General features: G+C 42.0%; 1 protein-coding gene across 3 annotated transcripts; it reads left to right on the top strand.

The window, feature by feature from the left end:
• The first annotated feature begins 1,930 nt into the window (after positions 1-1,930).
• LOC141086246 (uncharacterized) lies at positions 1,931-21,470 on the top strand. Of its 3 annotated transcripts, none has more exons than XM_073572121.1 (7): positions 1,931-1,949; positions 16,215-16,418; positions 16,893-16,952; positions 17,063-17,200; positions 18,729-18,875; positions 19,384-19,444; positions 20,182-21,470. In XM_073572121.1, the coding sequence occupies exons 2-7, from the start codon at positions 16,254-16,256 to the stop codon at positions 20,283-20,285; spliced, it is 675 nt and encodes a 224-aa protein (XP_073428222.1). In that variant the 5' UTR covers positions 1,931-1,949; positions 16,215-16,253; the 3' UTR covers positions 20,286-21,470. The 3 variants fall into 3 exon arrangements, with proteins under 3 accessions (XP_073428222.1, XP_073428220.1, XP_073428221.1); XM_073572119.1 differs by lacking the exon at positions 1,931-1,949 and adding an exon at positions 1,956-2,105; XM_073572120.1 differs by lacking the exon at positions 1,931-1,949 and adding an exon at positions 2,268-2,288.
• Positions 21,471-23,196: the final 1,726 nt, after the last annotated feature.

Here is a 23,196-nt window from a genome sequence, read left to right as displayed (position 1 = left end):
AACTGTATAAAAGCAAAACGGTGCAAAAATTTGTATTGAAACCCAATTGCAATTGGTCCAACATACATGCATTGAAGTAAAAATAAAAATTGCAACCCTATTATGGTTAACTACATCTGTACTTATGTTAACAGCAGGGCCGATATTAGGAGCAGGAAAACTAGGCATTTGCCCAGGGCCCCCACTCCCTAAGCTATGGAGGCTGTGACTCAAGGGGCCTGGTGCCAGCGCCATCTCTGTCCCTCTGCATCACGCATTCATCTTTATCAGCATAATAGATGCCCTTACAGTTGAAATGAATGATGGAAGAGACAGCGTCAGGTGACGCTCCCTCTCCCATCATTCCCCCACTTCTTCTTAAGCACTGCTGAGTAGATGCACTGCAGATACGGATGAAGCAGGGCAAAGGGGAAAGGTGAGTATGTATTTATTTTTAAATCAGTGAGTACGTGTTGGCCATAATACTGGAGTAACATGGGGTGCATTATACTCTATGAGGGTGCATTATACTCTATGAGGGTGCATTATACTCTATGGGAATGAAATACGGAGAAAAAAAAGAGTACATAGGTAAAAAGATACTTTATTATTAATTATACAAAAGGGAATAACAAATATAGACAATAAAAACACAAGGTGAAGTGCACAAGGATAATGCTGAAGGATCACCGATGCCGTGCACCCGCCAACAGTAAACAGAGAGCGCTTATCTAATAAGATATTCAACAGTAGCAGTAATTGTGACAAAACAGTCCAAAAATAGGATAAATAGATGCAGAGAAATAACGCTTACCAGTATATTAGTTGGAGGGTTAGCAGCATCAGACAGGAAGCTTTCTCAAGGGGAGAACATACAGACTCCTTGCAGATGTTGTCCTTGGGGAGATTTAAACCCAGGACCCCAGCGCTGCAGTGCTATCCACTGAGCCACCGTGCTGCCCATATGCCCGTTATACTCTGAGGGCTGTGTTATACTCTGTGGAGCTGAATTACACTCTATGGGGCTGCAGTATGCTCTAGGGGCTTAGTTATACTATAGTGGGCTGCATTACAGTTATTGGGGCTGCATTATACTCTATGGGGCTGTGTTACAAGTAACAGTCATCCTGATATCACCACTGTGTATTACATGCACTAGTTATACATATGATACAAAGGTGACGTAATACAGAGGGGTGAGGTAACGATGATTAGAATACAGAGGTGTGAGTATATAGATTGATATAAAATATCTATATATACCAGTCATCATCCCTTGTGTACATGTAAGGGTGGTTTCACATTAGCGTTTCAGGGCGCAGCAACAGCCTGCGCACGGCCGCCGCTAAGCCCCGCCCCTGACACGCCTCCTCCGGTAGCTCCGCCTACGGTCGCATAACGCTGCATGCGTCCCCTATCTTTATCACTGGGGACGCAGGCCGTGCGCAGTATGCGTTTGGCGGCGCATGCGTCCTTTTGACGGTGCGCCGACCAGCGCCAAACCCAACCTGTTGCAACTTGGTTGCTCTCGGTGCACCGTCAAAAGGACGCATGTGCCGCCAAACGCATACTGCGCACGGCCTGCGTCCCCAGTGATAAAGATAGGGGACGCAGGACGCATGCAGCGTCATGCGACCGTAGGCGGAGCTACCGGAGGAGGCGCGGCAGGGGGCGGGGCTTAGCGGCGGCTGTGAGCAGGCCGTCGCTGCGCCCTGAAACGCTAATGTGAAACCACCCTAACTGGCATAATATCCCTCTGTATTACATGCACTAGTTTTATATCAACCCTCTGTATACTCTATATAACTGGCATCTTTATATCACCCCCACTCTATCCCACGTATATTATATTTGAGTCTACTCGATCACTTATTTCATTTCAGTTTCCGTGCTAAACAGAAGCTAGGGCTCGATCCCTGACCCTTTCACACCCGCACACACAGTGGGAGGCGCCCTGCTGTAGGACACAGGTACGGACCGGGGAGGCTCCATTCACCTGTCGGGGGGTGTTTCCCAGCATGTGTTTAACAGGTAGAGGTAATCCTGTGGTATTCCCTGAGTGCAGTGCACTGTCTGCAGAGGAAGGTGTCTGATGCCGGGACGCTGCACAGGACGCGGTGAGACAGGTAAATGTCGCTCCTGATTGACGCTGTGTGTCCTGTGAGCAGTCTGCGCCCTGTGATTTCTTTGTGTCTTTTCCTTCCTGCTTTGTACCGTGGTCACGGTCCTATCTGTTACACGCTGCGGGGAGACGTACACAGACGGCATGTGTCTGCAGGGTTGTATGGGGCTGTAGGGAATTGTCTCAGGTGTGTAATGTGACTGTGCACACCTGTGTTTGGTGTTGGGAGGCCCATGTGCGTCTGTTTTCTCCTTGTGCTCTGGGCTGTGCGCCATGTTGGTATACAATGGCCTGCACACAATGTCTTCAGACTTTACCACACGTAGCAGAAAATTTCTTCTTAAACGTGCATTTTTTTTTATCTGCGCATTTTCTGTGTGGTTTTTGCGCAAAAAATGTGCGATTTTATGCGTTTTTTTTTCTGCGCGGTTCCAGACTCATTGAAATAGCCAGAAATGCGGAAAAATCCGCAAAATTAATGAGCATGCTGCGTTTTTTACCACAAAGCGGTTTTTCGCGTTAAAAAATGCATCAATACGAATAAAAATTGAAAAATGAATGGGAAGCTTATTTTTAGCGTTTTTATAGCGGATTTATTGGCAAATCCACTAAAAAACTGCTGTGTGCACACAGCCTAACACACTTTTCTCCCACAAATGCTGCGCTACAGACGGGTTTATTTTGTACGATAACTTTTTTTTTTTTTTTCCTATAGGGGAACGGGGGGGGGGGGGGGGTAATGGCATACATAGCACAAGTCGCCATGCGGAGCATGTGACAGCAGCCTACGACCCCATACACACTACATAACCTTTTGGCTAAAACCGCTGATTTGGGTGGGCTTGACATACCATGTAATATGTATAGGGGTCTATGGACTGTGCCCTGACAGATAATTGGGGGACATAAGGTTTAGGCAATTGGAATGTCATGGCCTGATCCTGTTGTTCAGTGGGAAGGTAAGCGTTTGCCTGGAGACTGAGCTCGCAGTCCATACGCTGGCAATGTAAGGCCCCTTCACACGGCTCTGTAAGATCGGAACCCAAAAAACCAGTACTGGTGTCATCTGTTTTTCTGGTATGGATAAAGAATGACCAAAATTACCGAGCTTCTCCTATACTTTGCATTATCAAACACATACAGCACACGGATGGTACCTTAATGCCATCCATGTGCTGAATGTGTGTACTTCACAGACCCATAGACTTGTATTGGCCGTGGCCATCCATGCTGCTGGAAAAAAACGGACCTGTCTTCATGAGATTTACATGGATGCACAGTCCATGTAAAAACACAGACCTGGGCATAGCAGCATAGGTATAAATGGGTACATATGACATCCATGAAAAAAACAGATGCCACACGTACTGTAAACACAGACGTGATAGGGCCTAATGCATGTGGCCAGCGCAAGGCTGGTGTCACACAGGCAGTTTCTGAGCCAAGAGTGAAGATTGCCGTTTCCTATGTATGTGCGCTAGAGTATAAAGTGCCAAATTTATACGCATTGTCTGTGATTCATCAAGACCAGACGTTTTTGCTTTTTTTCCCCAGCATTTTAATGTAAATTAAAAACTGCTTGATTACAACACCAGCCAACAAATTTCAGAAATCTTATGCAACCACTTTTTATTAAAAAAAAAACAACTGTTTGTTAATTCGGAATTCTCTTTCACCCATAGAAAGTAATGAGTGAAAAACCGCTGCAAAAAGGTTTTGCAGCATTTTTGGTGAATGAAACTAACTTTATCAAAACATGGACTGTCTGTAGACAAAGCACACGCAGCTATGTACCACTCTGAAGCCCAGCCACAGTTTCACATGAGATTTTTACTACATATTGCAATGTCAATATATTGCAGTATATATTAGAAGCAATCAAACTATTGCAAGTTCAAGTCGCCTAAGGGTTTAAAAAAAAAAAAAAATAATAAAAAAACTTAACCCATACAGTGGCATTTAAAAGGTGGGCACCCCTGGTCAAAATTACTGTTATTGTGACCAGTTAAGCAAGTTGAAGATGGAATGATCTCTAAAAGGGCTAAAGTTAAAGATGACACATTTTCTCTGTATTTTAGGCCAAAAAAATTATATATTGTCATTTTTTTACATTTTAAAAATTACAATAAGGAAAATAGGCCAATGCAAAAGTTTGGGCACACTGCATAGTTAGTACCTAGTAGCACTCCCTTTTAAAATATCACAGCTTGTAAACGCTTTTAGTAGCCAGCCAAGAGTCTTTCAATTCTTGTTTGATGGATTTTCATCCATTCTTCCTTGGAAAATTCTTCCATTTCTGTGAGATTCCTGGGTCGTCTTGCATGCACTGCTATTTTGAGGACTAGCCACAGATTTTCAATGATGATCGAATCGGGGGACTGTGAGAGCCATTGAAAAACCTCTAGCTATCGCCTTTTGAGGTAGTCTATTGTGGATTTTGATGTGTGTGATCATTATCCATTTGTAGAAGCCATCCTGATTTCAAATTCAACTTTTTTACACATGGTGTTGTTTGCATCAAGAATTTGTTGAAATTTCATTGACTCCATTCTTCCCTCTACCTGTGAAATGTTCCCTGTGCCATTGTCTGCAACACAACTCCAAAGCATGATTGATCCATCCCCATGCTTAATGGTTGGAGAGATGTTCTTTTCCTGAAATTCTATGCAATTTTTTCTCTGCACATACCTTTGATCATTGCGACCAAAGAGTTTTATTTTAACTTCAACGATTCACAGGACTTGTTTCTAAAATGCATTGGGCTTTTTTAGATGTTCTTTTGCATACCTCTGATGCTAAATTTTATGGTGAGGGTGCAGGAGAGGTTTTCTTCTGATGACTCTTCCATGAAGGCCATATTTGATAAGGTGTCTCTGAACAGTAGAACAATTACCGCATCTCCAGAATCTGCTAAATCTTTCTGAAGGTCTTTTGCAGTCAAGTGGGGGTTCTGATATGCCTTTCTAGCAATCCTACAAGCAGCTCTCTGAAATTTTGTTTGGCCTTCCAGACCTTATCTTGACCTCCATTGTTGTGAGTTCATTTTCCCCTTCACCAATGAGATCTGATGAACTCCCTCTTCTGGTGAAGGAAGGTAGTGAGGCTGATTACCAAGCACCTGAGCAGGATGATGGTGACTGAAATTGCTGACTGGATATAAGGCAGCTGGCACCCTTCTGCCTTGCTGGTGATCTCTCTGAGGGATTCTAGGAGACCAGTCTGATTCCTGCTCCTCAAAAGCTAAGTTTTCTGCTCTGCTTTTTGCATTTGTGTTTTGGTTTTGTTTTTGCCTTGTTTTTCTGGATTTCTGCCATTCCCTGCTGGGGTGAGCTGAATTCCTTTTTGCTCGTCTTCAGAAAATACCTGAGTACTGATAGTCTTTTTGAAGCCTAGCGTCTTCAGGGCTTTTTTCCCTATCAGTCTGTTGGCTCTTGTTTTGATAGGGTTTTGGTGGATTGCAGACAGCAGCTTTTCTGTCCTTTCCTATTATTTAGTTAGCTTGGGCCCCATCATTTGCTCAGCCTATCTTTCTATCTGTGTGAGTGTTTTTTCATCTTGCTTCACCGTCATTATATGTTGGGGGCTGCCTATTGCTTTGGGGTCTGCTCTGGGGCAGTTTAGATTTCCCTTTCTGTCTTTAGGCTATGTAGTTCTCCGGCTGTGATCGAGGGGTCTAGGGCACCGTAGGAACCCCCCCACGGCTACTGCTAGTTGTTGATCGGTTCAGGGGTCTGTAATCCAATAGCTGCCAACTTCTCTGGTTTTCTGGACTTAGCTAGTATTTCTGTTTTTGCCTCCTACGGTGACTCATTCATAACACTCCACTGTTCCTGTAAACTGCTATTTCTGAATTACATATTGAACTGAAGAAAGGACAACTTGAAAACGCTTTGCTATCTTATAGCCTTCTCCAGCTTTGTGGGCCTCCACCATTTTCATTTTCAGAGTGCTAGGCAGCTGCTTAAAAGAACCCATGGTGGCTGTTTTTTCGCACAAGGTTAGAGGAGGCTATGTGTTTCTAAACCTGTGGAATCTGTATCAGCTGGCCTTTCCTAACATTGAGGGTGAACAAGCCATATCCCTTACAGGCTAATTAAGGTCTGAAACCTTGGTCAAAGTTATCTGAGCACACAAATCTCCAAAGGTGCCCAAACTTTAGCATCGGACCATTTTTCTCTTTGTAATTTTTAAAATGTGAAAAAATTACAATATGTATTACTTTTTAGCCTAAAATACAAAACAAGTGTCATCTTTAACTTTAGGCCTTTTAGAGCTCATTTTCTCTTCAACTTGCTTAACTGTTCACAATAACAGTAATTTTGACCAGGGGTGCCTAAACTTTTGGATGCCACTGTACCTTTAAAGGGGTACAACCATTTCTTAAACTAAATCATAGAATGGTAGAGTTGGAAGGGACCTCCAGGGTCATCTGGGCCAACCCCCTGCTCAAAGCAGGATTCACTAAATCATCCCAGACAGATGGCTTTGCAGCCTCTGTTTGAATACTTCCATTGAAGGAGAACTCGTCACCTCTCGTGGCAGCCTGTTCCACTCATTGATCACCCTAACTGTCAAGTTTTTTTTCTAATATCTAATTCTTCCCATTGCTTCTAGTCTTTCCTTGTGCAAATGAGAATAAAGATGATCCTTCTACAATGTGACAGCCCTTGAGATATTTGTAGACGGCTATTAAAGGGAATCTGTCACCCTATTTTCCGCCTATCAGCTGCTGGCACCGCCATCAGGAGCATATCTACAGCATTCTGTAATGCTGTAGATAAGCCCCCCGATGTAACCTGAAAGATAAGAAAAAAGAGTTAGCGTATACTCACCCTGGCGTTTGGTCCCATGAGTGTCGTCGTCCCGTTCGGCGCCTCCCATCTTCTAACGGTGACGTCCTCTTCTTTGCTGCCTGTCGTGGCTCCTGCACACACACTGCTCTGCCCTGTTGAAGGCAGAGCAGAGTCCTGCAGTGCGCAGGCGCCGAGAGAGGTCTGGCGTCTGCTCACTGCAGTATTCTGCTCTGCCCACAACAGGGCAGAGTAGTGCGCCTGCGCAGGAGCCACGACAGGCAGCAAAGAGGAAGATGTCACCGTTAGAAGATGAGAGGTGCCGGACTGCAACACCCATCGGACCAAGACCGGACAACCCCTGGGTGAGTATAATCTAAAGCCCCCGTCACACACAGCGAGATCGCTGCTGAGTCACAGGTTTTGTGACGCAACAGCAATATCACCAGCGATATCGCTGTGTGTGACTCTTATCAGCGACCGACCCCCACCCCCCTCTGCCAGGTATCGCTGATCGTGCTCGAGTGGCCTGGACAATTTTTTTTTTTTTTTTTTTTTTTTGATTGTTGGTCTACCGCTGGCCAGCACGCATCGCTGCGTGTGGCAGGCGGGAGACCAGCGAGCTGGTAAGCATCAGGTTTCTAAGTTGCGCTTAGAAACCCACAGTGTAAGATTCCAGCGCGCTGGTGCAGGGAGCTGGTAAACAGTGGGTTACTAAGCGCCAACGCGCTGGTATCTAACGTACACTGGGGGTGACTAAGCGACGTGTGTCGCTTGTTACTCGCGTCGTCGCTGTCCTGATCGCTGCTGAGATATGCCTGTTTGGCAGCTCACCAGCGATCATGTAGCGACACACCAGCGATCCTGACAAGTTCATATCGTTGTTGGGATCGCTGGTGAGTCGCTATGTGTGACGGGGCCTTAACTCCTTTTTCTTATAATAATAATAATAATAATCTTTTCTTATCTTAGAGGTTACATCGGGGGCTTATCTACAGCATTACAGAATGCTGTAGACAAGCCCTTGATGGCGGTGCTGGCAGCTGAAAGGTGAAAAATAGGGTGACCGATTCCCTTTAAGTCTCCTCTCAGTCTTCTCTGTTGCAAGCTAAGGCTGGTTTCACATTAGCGCATTTTCAGCACGCGCACGGCCGGGGGTAGCTCCGCCCCCGATCCGGCTCTCTGCCCGGCGTGCCCGCCCCTTCCTTGTAGCGCCGCCTCCTAGCGGACAGCGGCGCCTGCGATCGGCGCACCCTATCTTTAGCATAGGGTGCGCCGATCGTGCGCAGGCCGTGCGCTAGTTGCGCTTTGACCTGCGCTGCGCACTTTTGACGGTGCGCCGTGCGCGCCAAAATCAAACTTTTCGGATTTTGGCGCGCACGGCGCACCGTCAAAAGTGCGCAGCGCAGGTCAAAGCGCAACTAGCGCACGGCCTGCGCACGATCGGCGCACCCTATGCTAAAGATAGGGTGCGCTGTCCGCTAGGAGGCGGCGCTACAAGGAAGGGGCGGGCACGCCGGGCAGAGAGCCGGATCGGGGGCGGAGCTACCCCCGGCCGTGCGCGCGCTGAAAATGCGCTAATGTGAAACCAGCCTAAACATTATCAAATCCTGCATCCATTCCTCATAGGACAGGGTTTGCAGACCAGTCACCATTCTGGTCGCTCTTCTCTGAACTTGCTCCAGTTTGCTGATGTGTTTTTTTTAAAATGTGGTGCCCAAAACTGGACACAGTATTCCAGATGAGGTCTGACCAAAGAGGTGTAGAGGGGGTAATGACATCACGTGATCTAGACTGTATGTATGCTTCTGTTAATACATCCTAGAATTGTATTTTCCTTTTTTGCTACTGCCTCACACTGTTGGCTCATGTTCAGTCTGTGATCTATTGGTATACCCAAGTCTTTTTCACATGTGCTGTTGCTTGGCTCTATTCCTCCCATTCTGTATATGCATTTTTATTGCCCAGATGTAGTACTTTGCATTTTTCCTTGTTAAAAACCATTCTGTTAGTTGCTGCTCACTGCTCCAGTTTACTTATATCTTTTTGAATCCTCTCTCTCTCTTCTCTAGTATTAGCTATCCTTCCTAGTTTTGTATCATCAGCACATTTAAGTTTACCCTCAATTTCTTCATCTAAATCATTGATAAAGATGTTGAACAATCCAGGGCCCAGGACAGAGCCCTGTGGTACCCCACTTGAGACATTCTTCCAACTGGACGTGCAGCCATTTACGCCCACTCTTTGGGTCCGATCGCTAAACCAGTTATGAATCCACCTAACAGTTGCCTTGTCCACTTCCATTCCATACTTGGTCATTTTTTCAATAAGGATTGTGTGAGATACTTTGTCAAATGCTTTGCTGAAGTCAAGATATACTATATCTACAGCATTTCCCTGATCCACCCAGTCAGTGATTCTGTCATAGAAGGAAATTAAGTTAGTCGGACATGACTTATTAGTTGAATGTTCTTCCTTGATAAAATAATAGCCTATACTCTCCTCCCGTGCCTGCTTCATTCCAGCAGTGTCTGCACTCGCTCTCCCCAGGGCTCTGATATAGTGGCATGACACGTAGTTCCTGGCACCCAATCAGCGCTGGCATCACTGTCTCTGCCTTCAGACAAATTGAACTTGAAGAGGAAGTCCGGGATGAGCTGCAGTCCAGTTTTCCTTTTCATGTTTAGTTCGTATGAAGGTGGAGACAGTGGTGCTGATTGGGCGCCGGGCACCACGTGTCTTTCCACCACATCGCAGCCCTGGGGAGAGTGAGTGCAGACACCATGGGAATGGTGTCGGGGCACGGGAGGTGAGTATAGGCTTTATTTTATTGAGGCCCAACATTTAGTTTAAGAAGGGGTTGTCCAAGTAATGCATTACCATTTAGCTCAGGTCTGGTCTAGACTGAATACCGTGTGGTTTGTGAGTCACCTGTGGCTCTTTGTATGTTCCTGTCTGGCACATGGACCTGGACGATGCAGCTGCCCGATGTCTCAATATTATTTGTAACTTCATCCATGGGATGCAGATAACAGTGAATAAAAGGAGGGAACAGGAATCCGTCAATGCCCTGTTCCACCATTGAGTCTGTGTGTCTGAGAGCTATGATGTCACTACGTTGTGCCAGATGTGCAGAGCCCAGTATACTGCTCAGACAGGAGCAAAGCATTGGGAAAATGAGGATAGGTGAGTATATACTTTTTTAATTTTATTTCGGTACTAGTAGGAAACTGGCGACATGATACTGCTTGGTGGGCTGTGTGGGGACATCAATGTGGGAGTTGTTCATCAAGGTACAAGAGCTGATTAAAAGGAGCCGTATGATTTATGAAAAGCAGTACATTATATGGTTTTGATTAACTGCTACAGGCAAGAATGCAGGTTACAATAAGCCCTATCATAACATGTACTATCAGTTGCAGCTAGCAACATAATTAATTTACTATTTTATGAATATTAAGCAATAAGCATATAAAACAATAACAGAATTAAGTTCGGTTTGTTGGCCTACAACAGTCACTGTCCATCGTTTGACGTCTTCAGAAAATTAATTGCCAACCCCTGCTATAGAACATCATCAGTATGGTACTATCATATATTCTTATTCCATAGAATTGTAGAGTTGGGGACCTCCTGGGCCATCTGGTCCAACCCCCTGCTCAAAGCAGGATTCGCTAAATCATCCTAGACAGATGTCTGTCCAGCCTCTGTTTGAAGACTTCTATTGAAGGAGAACTTGCCACCTCTCGTGGCAGCCTGTTCCACTCATTGATCACTCTTAACTGTCAAAAAGTTTTTTCTAATATCTAATCTGTCTCCTCCCATTCAGTTTCATCCCATTGCTTCTAGTCTTTACTTGTGCAAATGAGAATAAAGATGATCCTTCTACAATGTGACAGCCCTTGAGATACAGTGGGGAAAAAAAGTATTTAGTCAGTCAGCAATAGTGCAAGTTCCACCACTTAAAAAGATGAGAGGCGGCTGTAATTTACATCATAGGTAGACCTCAACTATGGGAGACAAACTGAGAAAAAAAAATCCAGAAAATCACATTGTCTGTTTTTTTTTTCATTTTATTTGCATATTATGGTGGAAAATAAGTATTTGGTCAGAAACAAGCAATCAAGATTTCTGGCTCTCACAGACCTGTAACTTCTTCTTTAAGAGTCTCCTCTTTCCTCCACTCATTACCTGTAGTAATGGCACCTGTTTAAACTTGTTATCAGTATAAAAAGACACCTGTGCACACCCTCAAACAGTCTGACTCCAAACTCCACTATGGTGAAGACCAAAGAGCTGTCAAAGGACACCAGAAACAAAATTGTAGCCCTGCACCAGGCTGGGAAGACTGAATCTGCAATAGCCAACCAGCTTGGAGTGAAGAAATCAACTGTGGGAGCAATAATTAGAAAATGGAAGACATACAAGACCACTGATAATCTCCCTCGATCTAGTGCTCCACGCAAAATCCCTCCCCGTGGGGTCAGAATGATCACAAGAACGGTGAGCAAAAATCCCAGAACCACGCGGGGGGACCTAGTGAATGAACTGCAGAGAGCTGGGACCAATGTAACAAGGCCTACCATAAGTATCACACTACACCACCATGGACTCAGATCCTGCAGTGCCAGACGTGTCCCACTGCTTAAGCCTGTACATGTCCGGGCCCGTCTGAAGTTTGCTAGAGAGCATTTGGATGATTCAGAGGAGTTTTGGGAGAATGTCCTATGGTCTGATGAAACCAAACTGGAACTGTTTAGTAGAAACACAACTTGTCGTGTTTGGAGGAAAAAGAATACTGAGTTGCATCCATCAAACACCATACCTACTGTAAAGCATGGTGGTGGAAACATCATGCTTTGGGGCTGTTTCTCTGCAAAGGGGCCAGGACGACTGATCCGGGTACATGAAAGAATGAATGGGGCCATGTATCGTGAGATTTTGAGTGCAAACCTCCTTCCATCAGCAAGGGCATTGAAGATGAAACGTGGCTGGGTCTTTCAACATGACAATGATCCAAAGCACACCGCCAGGGCAACGAAGGAGTGGCTTCGTAAGAAGCATTTCAAGGTCCTGGAGTGGCCTAGCCAGTCTCCAGATCTCAACCCTATAGAAAACCTTTGGAGGGAGTTGAAAGTCCGTGTTGCCAAGCGAAAAGCCAAAAACATCACTGCTCTAGAGGAGATCTGAAGGAAGGAATGGGCCAACATACCAACAACAGTGTGTGGCAACCTTGTGAAGACTTACAGAAAACGTTTGACCTCTGTCATTGCCAACAAAGGATATATCACAAAGTATTGAGATGAAATTTTGTTTCTGACCAAATACTTATTTTCCACCATAATATGCAAATAAAATGAAAAAAAAAACAGACAATGTGATTTTCTGGATTTTTTTTTTTCTCAGTTTGTCTCCCATAGTTGAGGTCTACCTATGATGTAAATTACAGATGCCTCTCATCTTTTTAAGTGGTGGAACTTGCACTATTGCTGACTGACTAAATACTTTTTTTCCCCACTGTATTTGTAGACAGCTATTAAGTCTCCTCTCAGTCTTCTCTTCTGCAAGCTAAACATTCCCAACTCCTGCAACCTTTCCTCATAAGACAGGGTTTGCAGACCGGTCACCATTCTTGTCACTCTTTTCTGAACTTGCTCCAGTTTGTTGTTTTTTTTTTTTAAAATGTGGCGTCCAAAACTGGACACAGTAGAGGGCAATAATGACTTCACGTGATCTAGACTGTATGCTTCTGTTAATACATCCTAGACTTGCATTTGCCTTTTTTGCTGCTGCATCACACTGCTGACTCATATTCAGTCTGTGATCTGTTAGTATACCAAAGTCTTTTCACATGTGCTGTTTCTCCTATTCTGTATATGCTTTTTTTTTTCATTTTTATTGCCCAGATGTAGTACTTTGCATTTTTCCGTTAAAAACCATTCTGTTAGTTGCTGCCCACTGCTCTAGTGTGTGTGTGTATGTGTGTGTATATATATATATATATATATAATCTCTTTTTGAATCCTCTCTCTCTTCTCTAGTATTAGCTATCACTCCTAGCTTTGTGTCATCATCAAATTTAATCAGTTTACCCTCAATTCCTTCATCTAAATTGTTGATAAAGATGTTGAAAAATACAGGGCCCATGACAGAGCCTTGTGGTACCCCACTTGAGACATTCTTCCAACTGGATGTGCAGCCATTTACGACCACTCTTTAGGTCTGATCACTGAGATGGTTATGAATCCACCTAACAGTTGCCTTGTCCATTCCATAATTAGCCATTTTTTTCAATAAGGATTGTGTAAGATACTTTGTCAAATGATTTGATGAAGTCAAGATGTACTATAGCTACAGCATTTCGTTTATCCACCCAATCAGTGATTGTCATAGAAGGAAATTAAGTTAGTCTGAAATGACTTATTAGTTACAAACCCATGTTGACTGTTTAATCACTTCATTCTTATCCAGGTACTTGCATACATGTTGTTTAATAATTTGTTCAAAGATCTTTCCTGGTATAGAAGTCAGACTCACCGGCCTATAGTTGCCTGGGTCCACCACCTTCCCCTTTTTTGAAGATGGGAACAAAATTTGCTCTTCTCAAGTCTTCTGGGACTTCTCCTGTTCTCCAAGAATTTTCAAAGATTATGGAGAGGGGTTCAAAAATTTCTTCTGCTATCTCCTTCAGTACTCTAGGGTGTAATTCATCTGGACCTGGAGACTTGAATTCATTTAGGTTAGCTAAGTGTTTCCTCACTATCTTTCTGTTTAGAGAGATCCTGGATTCTTCTATTCCCTTAATAAGACAATGAATAACAGTTGAACTCTATAAATACATAAACTAACTGAAACAATCCCATTACCCTCCTTAAACTTCTCTTTTGCATTATGACATCCCAAAACTATAGAGCAGCATTTATTTATCCAACTTATGAGAAAAATTCCATCAATCTGACCAATTTAAGGAAGAAAATAAGGGAATCACCTGTTCAAATTTTAAATTTTGCCAGGCAGCACAACATCTCTTTGTAGATTCCGATCCATATTCTGAGAGGGTGTAACACAATGTCCATGAAGTGGAAAGGGCCCCAATTTCATAACTTTTTAGTTGAGATTTTTGCTTTTTTGGTTTCCAATTCATCCAGTAGAATAGAAAAAATGAGAAATCGTCCTGTTGGGAAGGGTTTAAAGGAACTGATGTACAGTTTCAGACACTTTCAGCAGCAGGTCTACCACATGTGAAAATACTATTCTACTCCCTTGTGCTGAAGATGGCTCTTCAGAGAGATCCGTCCAACTTTTCTATATAGCAGGCTGTGGAATTCATGTGCTTACTGGTGAAAACAAAGGACATCCAGGTGTTTACGTGAGAATTGTGGTGTAAAATACTTTTAAATGTCTCAATTTGTGCGCAACTTAGAGTTGCCCAAAAATGTTGACTTCTGATGGTTTTTATGCCAGTCCAGGCCAGCTTCACAAAGTGAGTGGACTTGGAATGGGGTGTTGCCAAGTCCGCTTGGCAAATTCATCAAAATTGAAGCCACTGGTGTAAATCACACCATACATGTACTCCAGTTCCTGACCCATTTCTGGCACAGGCATACGCTGATTGTAAGATGTGTGTAATTCATTAAGTGGTGTCTGCCTGTTAATGAATTAGGAGCATATTACACTAGTTGTCCATTCATTAAGACTGACTAATGCAAAACTCCAGTATTAATGAATTGGGTTCCATAATGCTGTAAATGGTGCTTTACATGATGGATAGCAGCACAAAACATGTTCTCCACAGTTGCACCACTTCTGTTGCTCCTGCTGTCTTTAATAGTGTATGTATAAAGTTATTGCCCAACTTTAAGCACACTTTAATACGCTGTTATACTTATAAATGTCAAACATCGGCTTTTGCGTGTATGAGTCAATATCACAATAAATCTTTACCCATAAGCTTCTTTACTTGCAGAATTGAAACAAAGCTTATTCTGCCCCTCTAGAGAAGAGAGGGGAGTTTTAGTATAGGTTGGGCTGAGTCCTTGTTAATGGCGGAGGGGGAGGGAAGTTTCATTGCATCCCCTTATAGCTGCAAAATTACTCGAACTAATAAGAAAAATGAGACTGATAGATATGTACAGGGAATGCTGTCACCTAATGTAAATTATGCCAAAGCTGTTGTGAGTCAGTCTTGCTCATAAATTGTCCATAAAACAAACATATGGTACACTAATACCTGGATACACCCTATGCCATGTTTTCATAGCGGCCATTAAAGGGATTTGTTCTGTAGCGCCTTACAGAGTTAGGACTGCAGATTGGTGTTGAAAAGCTCTGGAAAAAAAGTATGTGAGAAGGAGTCTTGTGACCGGCATATAAGTTTTTCTTTGTTCTATTGATTTAGTACCAAAGTGATCCTTTCAGATGACACCTAACGGGTTCTGTGCTGGTGAGAAAAAAAACTGCCTTTAGTGACCGGCCTAAACAATACTGGAAATGTCCACAAGAGTAACTGGACAGCAGGACAGAACTACTGGCCATACCTGCCACCTAAGCAAAGTGGACAGAGAACAGCAGGGATGCATATATTTCCTTTTTTTTTTTTTTTTTTTATAATTTTATTTTCTTTTGCCACCTTTCTGATTTATAAACTTGTGTGCGTGGGAAGGGAATGTGAATTATCCATTGCACAATGAATTTTGAAGGTATCGGAACCTGAAAACACTGATTTTAAGGAGAGAAAGGAACATATAGCAGTGATATAGATAACCTTACGTTTTCATATTATAATATGCGCACAGAAGAAAATTGGGCTAAATGTTTATTAAATTGCTGTAAAATCTAATAAAATATAGACAGCATGACCAATCTCAGTAATTGCTGTGCAGGCAAGTCAGCAGTAGTAGTCTGAGAAAAGTAAGGGTGTCCTGTTGCATGCATCCAATGTGATGTCTAATGGCTGTTCAATTTGGTTTTGAAGGGGTGGTTATCGGTGATGAGCGCAAGTGCTCGTTACTCTAGTTTGCCGAGGGTGCTCGAGTAACGTTTTTGAGTCCTGCGCCCACATGTTTTGCAGCTTAGCCGCAAAATATATGGCCATGGGGACATCTCTCTCTAGCATCCACAATACTCTGTGCATACCCAATCAAACTCGAGTGATGAGCACTGGAGTTCATCACTAGTGGTAATGTATTCTAACGTGTGCCTATGTTGCTTTCCTTACATGCAACCTCTGATTTCTCAATGGTTAGGATGACTTTTATGTGTAAAAATTATTTTGGATATTTTCTGTATGTAGGATTTTTTAATTAATCTTCTTCCTTTTATAGAAAGAAAGAGAATCCTGGGCATCATAAGAACCTCTTGGCATGGATCGTTATCGTTATTTTATATTTAACCAGCGGAGCATGGTGGTACTAGGCATCCTTCAAATTGCATGTGCTGGTGTATCTGTCGTTTGCGGCTTCATGGATGGAGCCTTTCGTAAAGAATCTACATTGGGGAAAACTAGAGCCCCACTATGGGCTGGAATGGTATTTTTCTTTCCAAATTTGTCTATTTCAAACTTCAGGTTGCTCCTGCGCCCTGAATATAAGTTGGATCCCTTTTCTGAAGCATAAACCATGGGTCTCATTTTTCCTGGAAAAGTATTTTCCTTCTGAGCTCCTTTTGTCCTGGTTTATGACCACATGAAAAGGTGAGCTAAATCAGTCTACGGAAGCTCAGAAGAAAATTGTTCTGACAGTTTAAAACCATCTGACTGGATTGTTGGTTAACTCATAGTTCAGCCAGCAATAGACAGTGGAACAGGTTATAGAAGAAACACAGGGAAAAATGTTTTAATGAAACCCCATAGCAATAAAAAAAATATATATATTTTTTTTTATAAATTAGAAATGAGCGTTTTCAAGGTGTCCACGTGCTAGCTGTTTCCAACATGTGAGCATACTTTCAAAGGAAAATGCTGTGATGGCTCACAAATCACTAAAATAATCTTCTGTTTCCAGATCATGGCTGTTCCTGGTGTACTGGCTTTATTTTCATCCCAGAAGAAAAATCCTATTCTAGTAAGACCATATTATCTGTTGGAATTTCAGTAGATTGTGCAGTTTATTTTGATAATGTCCTTGTTTGCTTCTTCTGCATATTATTGACTTACCATTTTTATAATCCATAGGTGAATACACTTATTGCGTCTGCAGTTTTTTCTTGTTTCACCACCTTAATCATTATTGTCTATGCGTGTTTAACACTGTCATATGGAGAGGATGACGATGAGGTGTTCTCTCATACACCTATTCACATTGTTCACACAGTAAGTGTACTGGTGCATATTTCATGATGTTTATTAGTTCATTCACCATAAAACAACAAGAAGTAATCATCCTATATATTGGTAGCTGTAAAAAGAAATCTAATAGCCACTACCACAACATGCTTCGGTGTAGTTAGAACAACACCCATTATAAAGTCTGTGGACTTGATTTATGAATATGTTTTTGCCAGTTTTCTAACATAAAATGCCTTCAGATGTTGCAAAATTTTTGTGCATTACAAAGTTTGTCAAGAATTTTGTGTCTTCTGATATTTTCATGTCGGTTTTGCCAAAGTCAAAGGCGCTCTGGGGCATGGCACAGCCACCCTGGCATATCTTACTCCAAAATGTTAGTCTAGTCCTTGATTGCAGAAACACTTTTGGCAAAGGCGACCATGAGTTGTGAATTAACCTGTTAATTGAGTGCTATTTGCTTCAGCACGCTCATCATTAGAGTGCACAACACCAGTCTTAATCAATCAGGCCTTTTATGGCCTATTTTACAGTTTAAGGTTTTATCCCAAGAAACACATTTATCATCTGGACATTGGATAGTGATACTAATATATACATATATGATCACTCTGTGCTCCTCTACCGCCACCTGCAATGGCAGTTTCTCCATACTGCATGACTGTGGTGGTGAGGAGATTGGATGGAGTGTCAAAGTCTATGGGACTCGTACAAACAATCAAGCAAATTGCTGTTGTAAATACATTTTGTGGGATAACTTTCTTAAATGGAATATATATAGGAGATGGATTTTTACATTGATACAGAGCTGCTTTTATTAAAGAGGTTGTCCAGTACTTTTTCACATCCTGAGGATAGGTCATCAATGTCTGATCAGCCGGGGTCTGGCACCATCATCAATCAACTGTTATTGGTACCAGTGACTGCCGGCCAGAAGAACTTACTTGTGGAGCTGGACATCTACTTGTAGTGGCCGCTGCAGGTACTACACATCCGGCTCTTATACGAATTACAGGAGGCAAACATGTAGTACCCTGATCCGGCCAGTACAAGTAGATGGCCAGCTTTGCATGTAAGTACTTTTGATCGGCGGCCTCTGTCGCCACCGATAACATCTGATCAGAGAGGGTGTCGGACCCTGGCCGATCAGACATTGATGGCCTATCCTAAGGATAGAGTATCAATTTAAAAGTGGTAGACAGCCTCTTTAATAACAGCAGCTCTGTATCAATGCCATCTCCATCTCCTACATAGTGGATAACTTCTTTAAGAACTTGAGAACATAAAGCATGACAGACTGCCTAATCATGAACATTAAGCAAACCTTGATAATGGGTATGTTTTAAAGCTAATGTAAGTCCTTAATCATGTTTTTAAGATTTAGTAGACCACAGTCTGTTTGCAAGTCCAAGAAGTTAAGTTTGTGTATCATCTAAATGCTGTATACGAATGTCCATAATGAAAATAAGTATTTTAGCAAAATGTGATTGTACATGCCAACACATGAGATTCCATACATTATGATGATTTGTATTGTACTTGTTGTTTTTCTTAGAAGTTCATACTTGGTCAGCTTGTTCGAGGGGCAAATATTGCTATGCTTGTAGCATCATTCTTCAGTCTTTGTGTAGTCCTGTGCATAGCATTGATGGGGTGTAGAAGTCTACCGCATTGTCTGTGCTATGACAACATTACAGGAATGGTGAGTTTGTCTAGTAGTAAAATTGCCTCTGGTAGACAGTGGAGTAAGGCAGGGCAGTGGCAAACTAAATTCAATGGGGCAGATATACAACTGAAAAAATGTGGTGTAAATTGAGTCACAGCTCATGCACCGCTGCTATTGTTTTAGTCAAGGGAGCATGGCACGTATAGAAAAGGGCATGGCTTAAGATGCGCCACGTGCACAAAAGTTTTAGAAAAGCAAACTAAGGGATGGTGTAGAGGTACTGTATCTAAAGATGTACCAAACTTCTCATCCAACATAAGCCACTGTAATAAATGTGGCACACTATCTGTCCAATCTTAATAATTTCTAAATATTCAACAAGATTAGTAAATCTGGCACCATTTGTATCAATATCTTTATACAGTTGCAGGATGCTGATATTTCAGAAAAGAAATGTATCTGCCATTGTCCCATCCTCCACTTCCAAAATATATACAAATGTACAAACCCTTTTATCTAAATCCTCATTCCATTCTTTACTCAGGAATGGTTACACCCTGACCATGAGCAGCCCCAGACTCTGGAACTTGTGTGCACCTTTCCTGGTGAGAACATTTTACTTTCACTTGCCTGTTAATCATGTTCAAATAATACTTCCTGCAGGACACATTGGGGTATATCTCCACATAGTGTATGTTTTCAGGATCTGCTGCGGATTGAATGCTTCGTACAGCCACAGTGTTCAATCCGCAGCATCCAGATGTTACAGCATAGTGGAGGGGATTTTATGAAAACCTGTCTCCACTATGTGTGCAGGGACGCGGGTGACACACCCGAAATTACGGACATGCGGCACGTTTTTATAGACCACAGCATGTCTTTATCTTGCGGAGACGCTCAGTCTCGTCAAGATAAATAACCCAGTCTGTGGATAGGATGCGGTGATTCTGCATGTGTTCAATGAGCACATGCGGTATCACTGCGTGTACCACAGGGCGGCGCTTTGGGTGGAGCAGAGTTTCCGCTGCAGCTAAAGCGCTACAAGTGCGCAGCGTGGAAACATACCCCTAAAGTCTGAGTACTACGTGCAGAATATTGACTTCCTTGTTTGGTTGACGAATGTTTACACAACAAATAAAAACATTACACTTTTATAAGGCATTACTAGAAGATTGTCATGGGGAGGGGGAGGAAGGGTTGCCACACTTAATTTATATATTTATGTTTTTATCATTGTAAAAGGATCATAAGCAGTTGTATCCAAACTGTCTCTCTAGCCTTGTTAAATGTTTGTATAGTGATCATCATATTGATTGTGATATTGGGCTTTCATCCTCTTTAGGAGGTGATGACAGGATATTCAATGCTCCTGTACAATTCGGTGAATCTTGCACAGAAACGGAAGAAGAGTTTTCTCGACCTGCTTCGTACGTCAGACTTTCTTGACCTTTGAATGTCATCCAAGGTTTTAGCATAACTACAAGGACTGAATTAATTTTTTCAGCTGGTGATCATTTTATGGACCTTCCTAAAATGTGTAACTTCCTGAAGTCAATATGTGCCCTTTTTATTGTCTGTGATAGTTTTGTCCCTATTTGCACTAAAGTTAAATTATGATTGTAGTAAGATGCCTTAAGCTTTTTATCATGGTATAATTTATGATGCTACACGGAATCTGTTCATATGGATTATGTCTGCACATCCGTTCATAGACCATAATTGCGTAAAAAGCTAAGTGAACATGTCTGGAAAATGTTGCTTGTTTTTTAATGCAGAATAAGAAGTTTCTTGTAGTGCAGTTACAAAGGCACAAGATTGTCTTGGCTCTAGCATTCATGTCCTTGTTTACATGAAGTGCTATGTTGGTGTAAATTCCCAGTATTGGGGCTGCCAACTAATGTTTTACTTATGGTATGTGTTACCACTTTTTGACAAAGGCAACATGGAGCAGCAGATGTGCCGTTCAGCATAATTTGCAATTTGACTTAATGGTCTCGTGATTTTGTATGTAAATGTGCTGTTTTCTTGTAACATCATATGGCCATTGATGAATTTTTGTAGTTATTTTACTTGCAAAACCATGTGGCTTTTAAGTCATTTTGCAAACTGAGCCAAACAAAGTCGCTGCCGTTTTCGCATGTCAGTTGCCCAGTGGCTACTTGCAGCTACTTTAACAGAAACTCCATCTATTGTCAGATATAGTTTATAGTCTGATGCTAGAATAAATAGCAAAGAGAATACTTCACAAAGAAAAGGAAAATTGCACCAAAACATGCTTCTATATATTTTCTCAAAAGTACAATTAGATTTGTCTACTCTACATTAAGCACAGTGGAAGCAAACTATTAGAAACCCCTAAAATACGATGTACTGCAGTTTACAAGAGAAGTGACTACACCATACACACATGAATATGGCCTCAAACACATCTGCACTGACCCATATCCTCGCATAAATAGGGGGCATGTACAGAAGGAATTTCTGAGATCTCTACATTAAGTGCTAGTATATGTGCAACCTGTCTGACACATTTTATATTCTTGTAACAAATCAATGTTTTATAATTGTTTGTTTCAATGTGCATATAGATTCAAAAGAAATGTAATAAAGTATTTGAATATGTTTTTATAATGGCGCACGGATGGATATTTTTAGATTTGCTAAAAAGATGCTACTTCTGAGAATATAACTCCGCTAATCGTGCAGTCGTCCTGCTGCTTTTCATCTGTCTTATTTGGCTAAACATAGGTCAACCTGCGGGCAACTATGACTGCTGCATTAGACTAAATCCTTTGGACATCTTAAGCATAAAAAAAATGTAGCCCTGTGATACTTTCAAACCAGACTAGCTGAGAATTGCTTCATTTTAATTGTTTAACAAACTTTGCATAAACCAATAGCACATCGTACATGCAAATATAAGAAACTGTGAAATACATCTTATCCAAGAGAAGTGAGCCAGGGAGGAATAGAGTGAAGTAGAGGGGTACAGACCTGCATATTTATCGGTGCCTGATTTGCAGCTACACTGCACATTCATTGACTGGTACATTGCTCAGTATTGCTGTATAATGTCTTCTGTGTTACTGCTTCTGAGCATGTGATGCATAGAAAGAGGAGATTAGGAATCCCTCATATACTTGTACAGTAGGGTGACCGGATCTCATATGGGGGGGGAAAAAATGTCAGAATCTTGTTCGTCTGGACCCCACAAAACGATTCCCCTTTCCAGATATTGAGAGAGCCAAAATTTGAGCTCGATCAAACGACGTTAACCCGTGCCGCTCGACGATCAAAGTTTGAAAAAATCCAAATTGAGGTATTTTAAGATTTAGGTATTTTGCATAGTCTGTTAGACTATAAAGAATGTGACAACAACATTGCAGAAATAGCCCTGACCAAATTTTCGAACCATTTGTGGTATTTGACTGCAGAGTTGGTGGGATTATCGTTTTTTGATCCCACCATTACAGACAATGAAAAGTTGTTAATGGCTAATAAATTGCTCAGTAGCACAGATGAACCATCAGAGCACGCTAACCTACATGAGTTGATAATTTTACATAGTTATCTAATCTATTCTAGAGCTTTTGTTAAAGTAGTTTTTGAAACGTCAGAATATAATGCTTGGCATTTGCTCACAACTTGCAGGACATATTGCTTTTGTTCTTCATCTTTTGTCAGAAGGTCGTTAAAGTCGGTTACTTCCTACCTCTTTTAATTTTTCTTTCCTAACTTTTGGATTTACAACCCTAGCGTGCTCTGATGGTTCATCTGTGCTACTGAGCAATTTATTAGCCATTAACAACTTTTCATTGTAATGGTGGGATCAAAAAACGATAATCCCACCAACTCTGCAGTCAAATACCACAAATGGTTCGAAAATTTGGTCAGGGCTATTTCTGCAATGTTGTTGTCACATTCTTTATAGTCTAACAGACTATGCAAAATACCTAAATCTTAAAATACCTCAATTTGGATTTTTTTCAAACTTTGAGCGACGAGCGGCACGGGTTAACGTCGTTTGATCGAGCTCAAATTTTGGCTATCTCAATATCTGGAAAGGGGAATCGTTTTGTGGGGTCCAGACGGACAAAATTCCGACATCGATTTTTTGCGGTCACCCTATTGTACAGTCATGGCCAAAAGTTTTGAGTATGATACAAATATTAATTTTTACAAAGTCTACTGCTTCATTTTTTCTAATGGCAATTTGCATATACTCCAGAATGTTATAAAGAGTGATCAGCTTAACAGCAATTACTTGCAAAGTCAATATTTGCCTAGAAAATGAACTTTATCCCCCAAAACACATTTCAACATCATTGCAGCCCTGCCTTAAAAGGACCAGCTAACA

The sequence above is a fragment of the Dendrobates tinctorius genome, unplaced genomic scaffold, assembly GCF_039654945.1.
Source record: "Dendrobates tinctorius isolate UK_male_01 unplaced genomic scaffold, ASM3965494v1 ptg000030l, whole genome shotgun sequence".
Lineage (NCBI taxonomy): Eukaryota > Metazoa > Chordata > Amphibia > Anura > Dendrobatidae > Dendrobates > Dendrobates tinctorius.
This window is presented reverse-complemented; position numbering and strand designations above follow the sequence as displayed.

Excerpts from the sequence above, each read along its gene's own strand:
- LOC141086246 (XM_073572121.1), top strand. The coding sequence starts at position 16,254 with ATGGATCGTTATCGTTATTTTATATTTAACCAGCGGAGCATGGTGGTA. Across the intron at positions 16,953-17,062 it reads AGAAGAAAAATCCTATTCTA|GTGAATACACTTATTGCGTC; the intron begins GTAAGACCATAT and ends TATAATCCATAG. Across the intron at positions 17,201-18,728 it reads CTATTCACATTGTTCACACA|AAGTTCATACTTGGTCAGCT; the intron begins GTAAGTGTACTG and ends TGTTTTTCTTAG.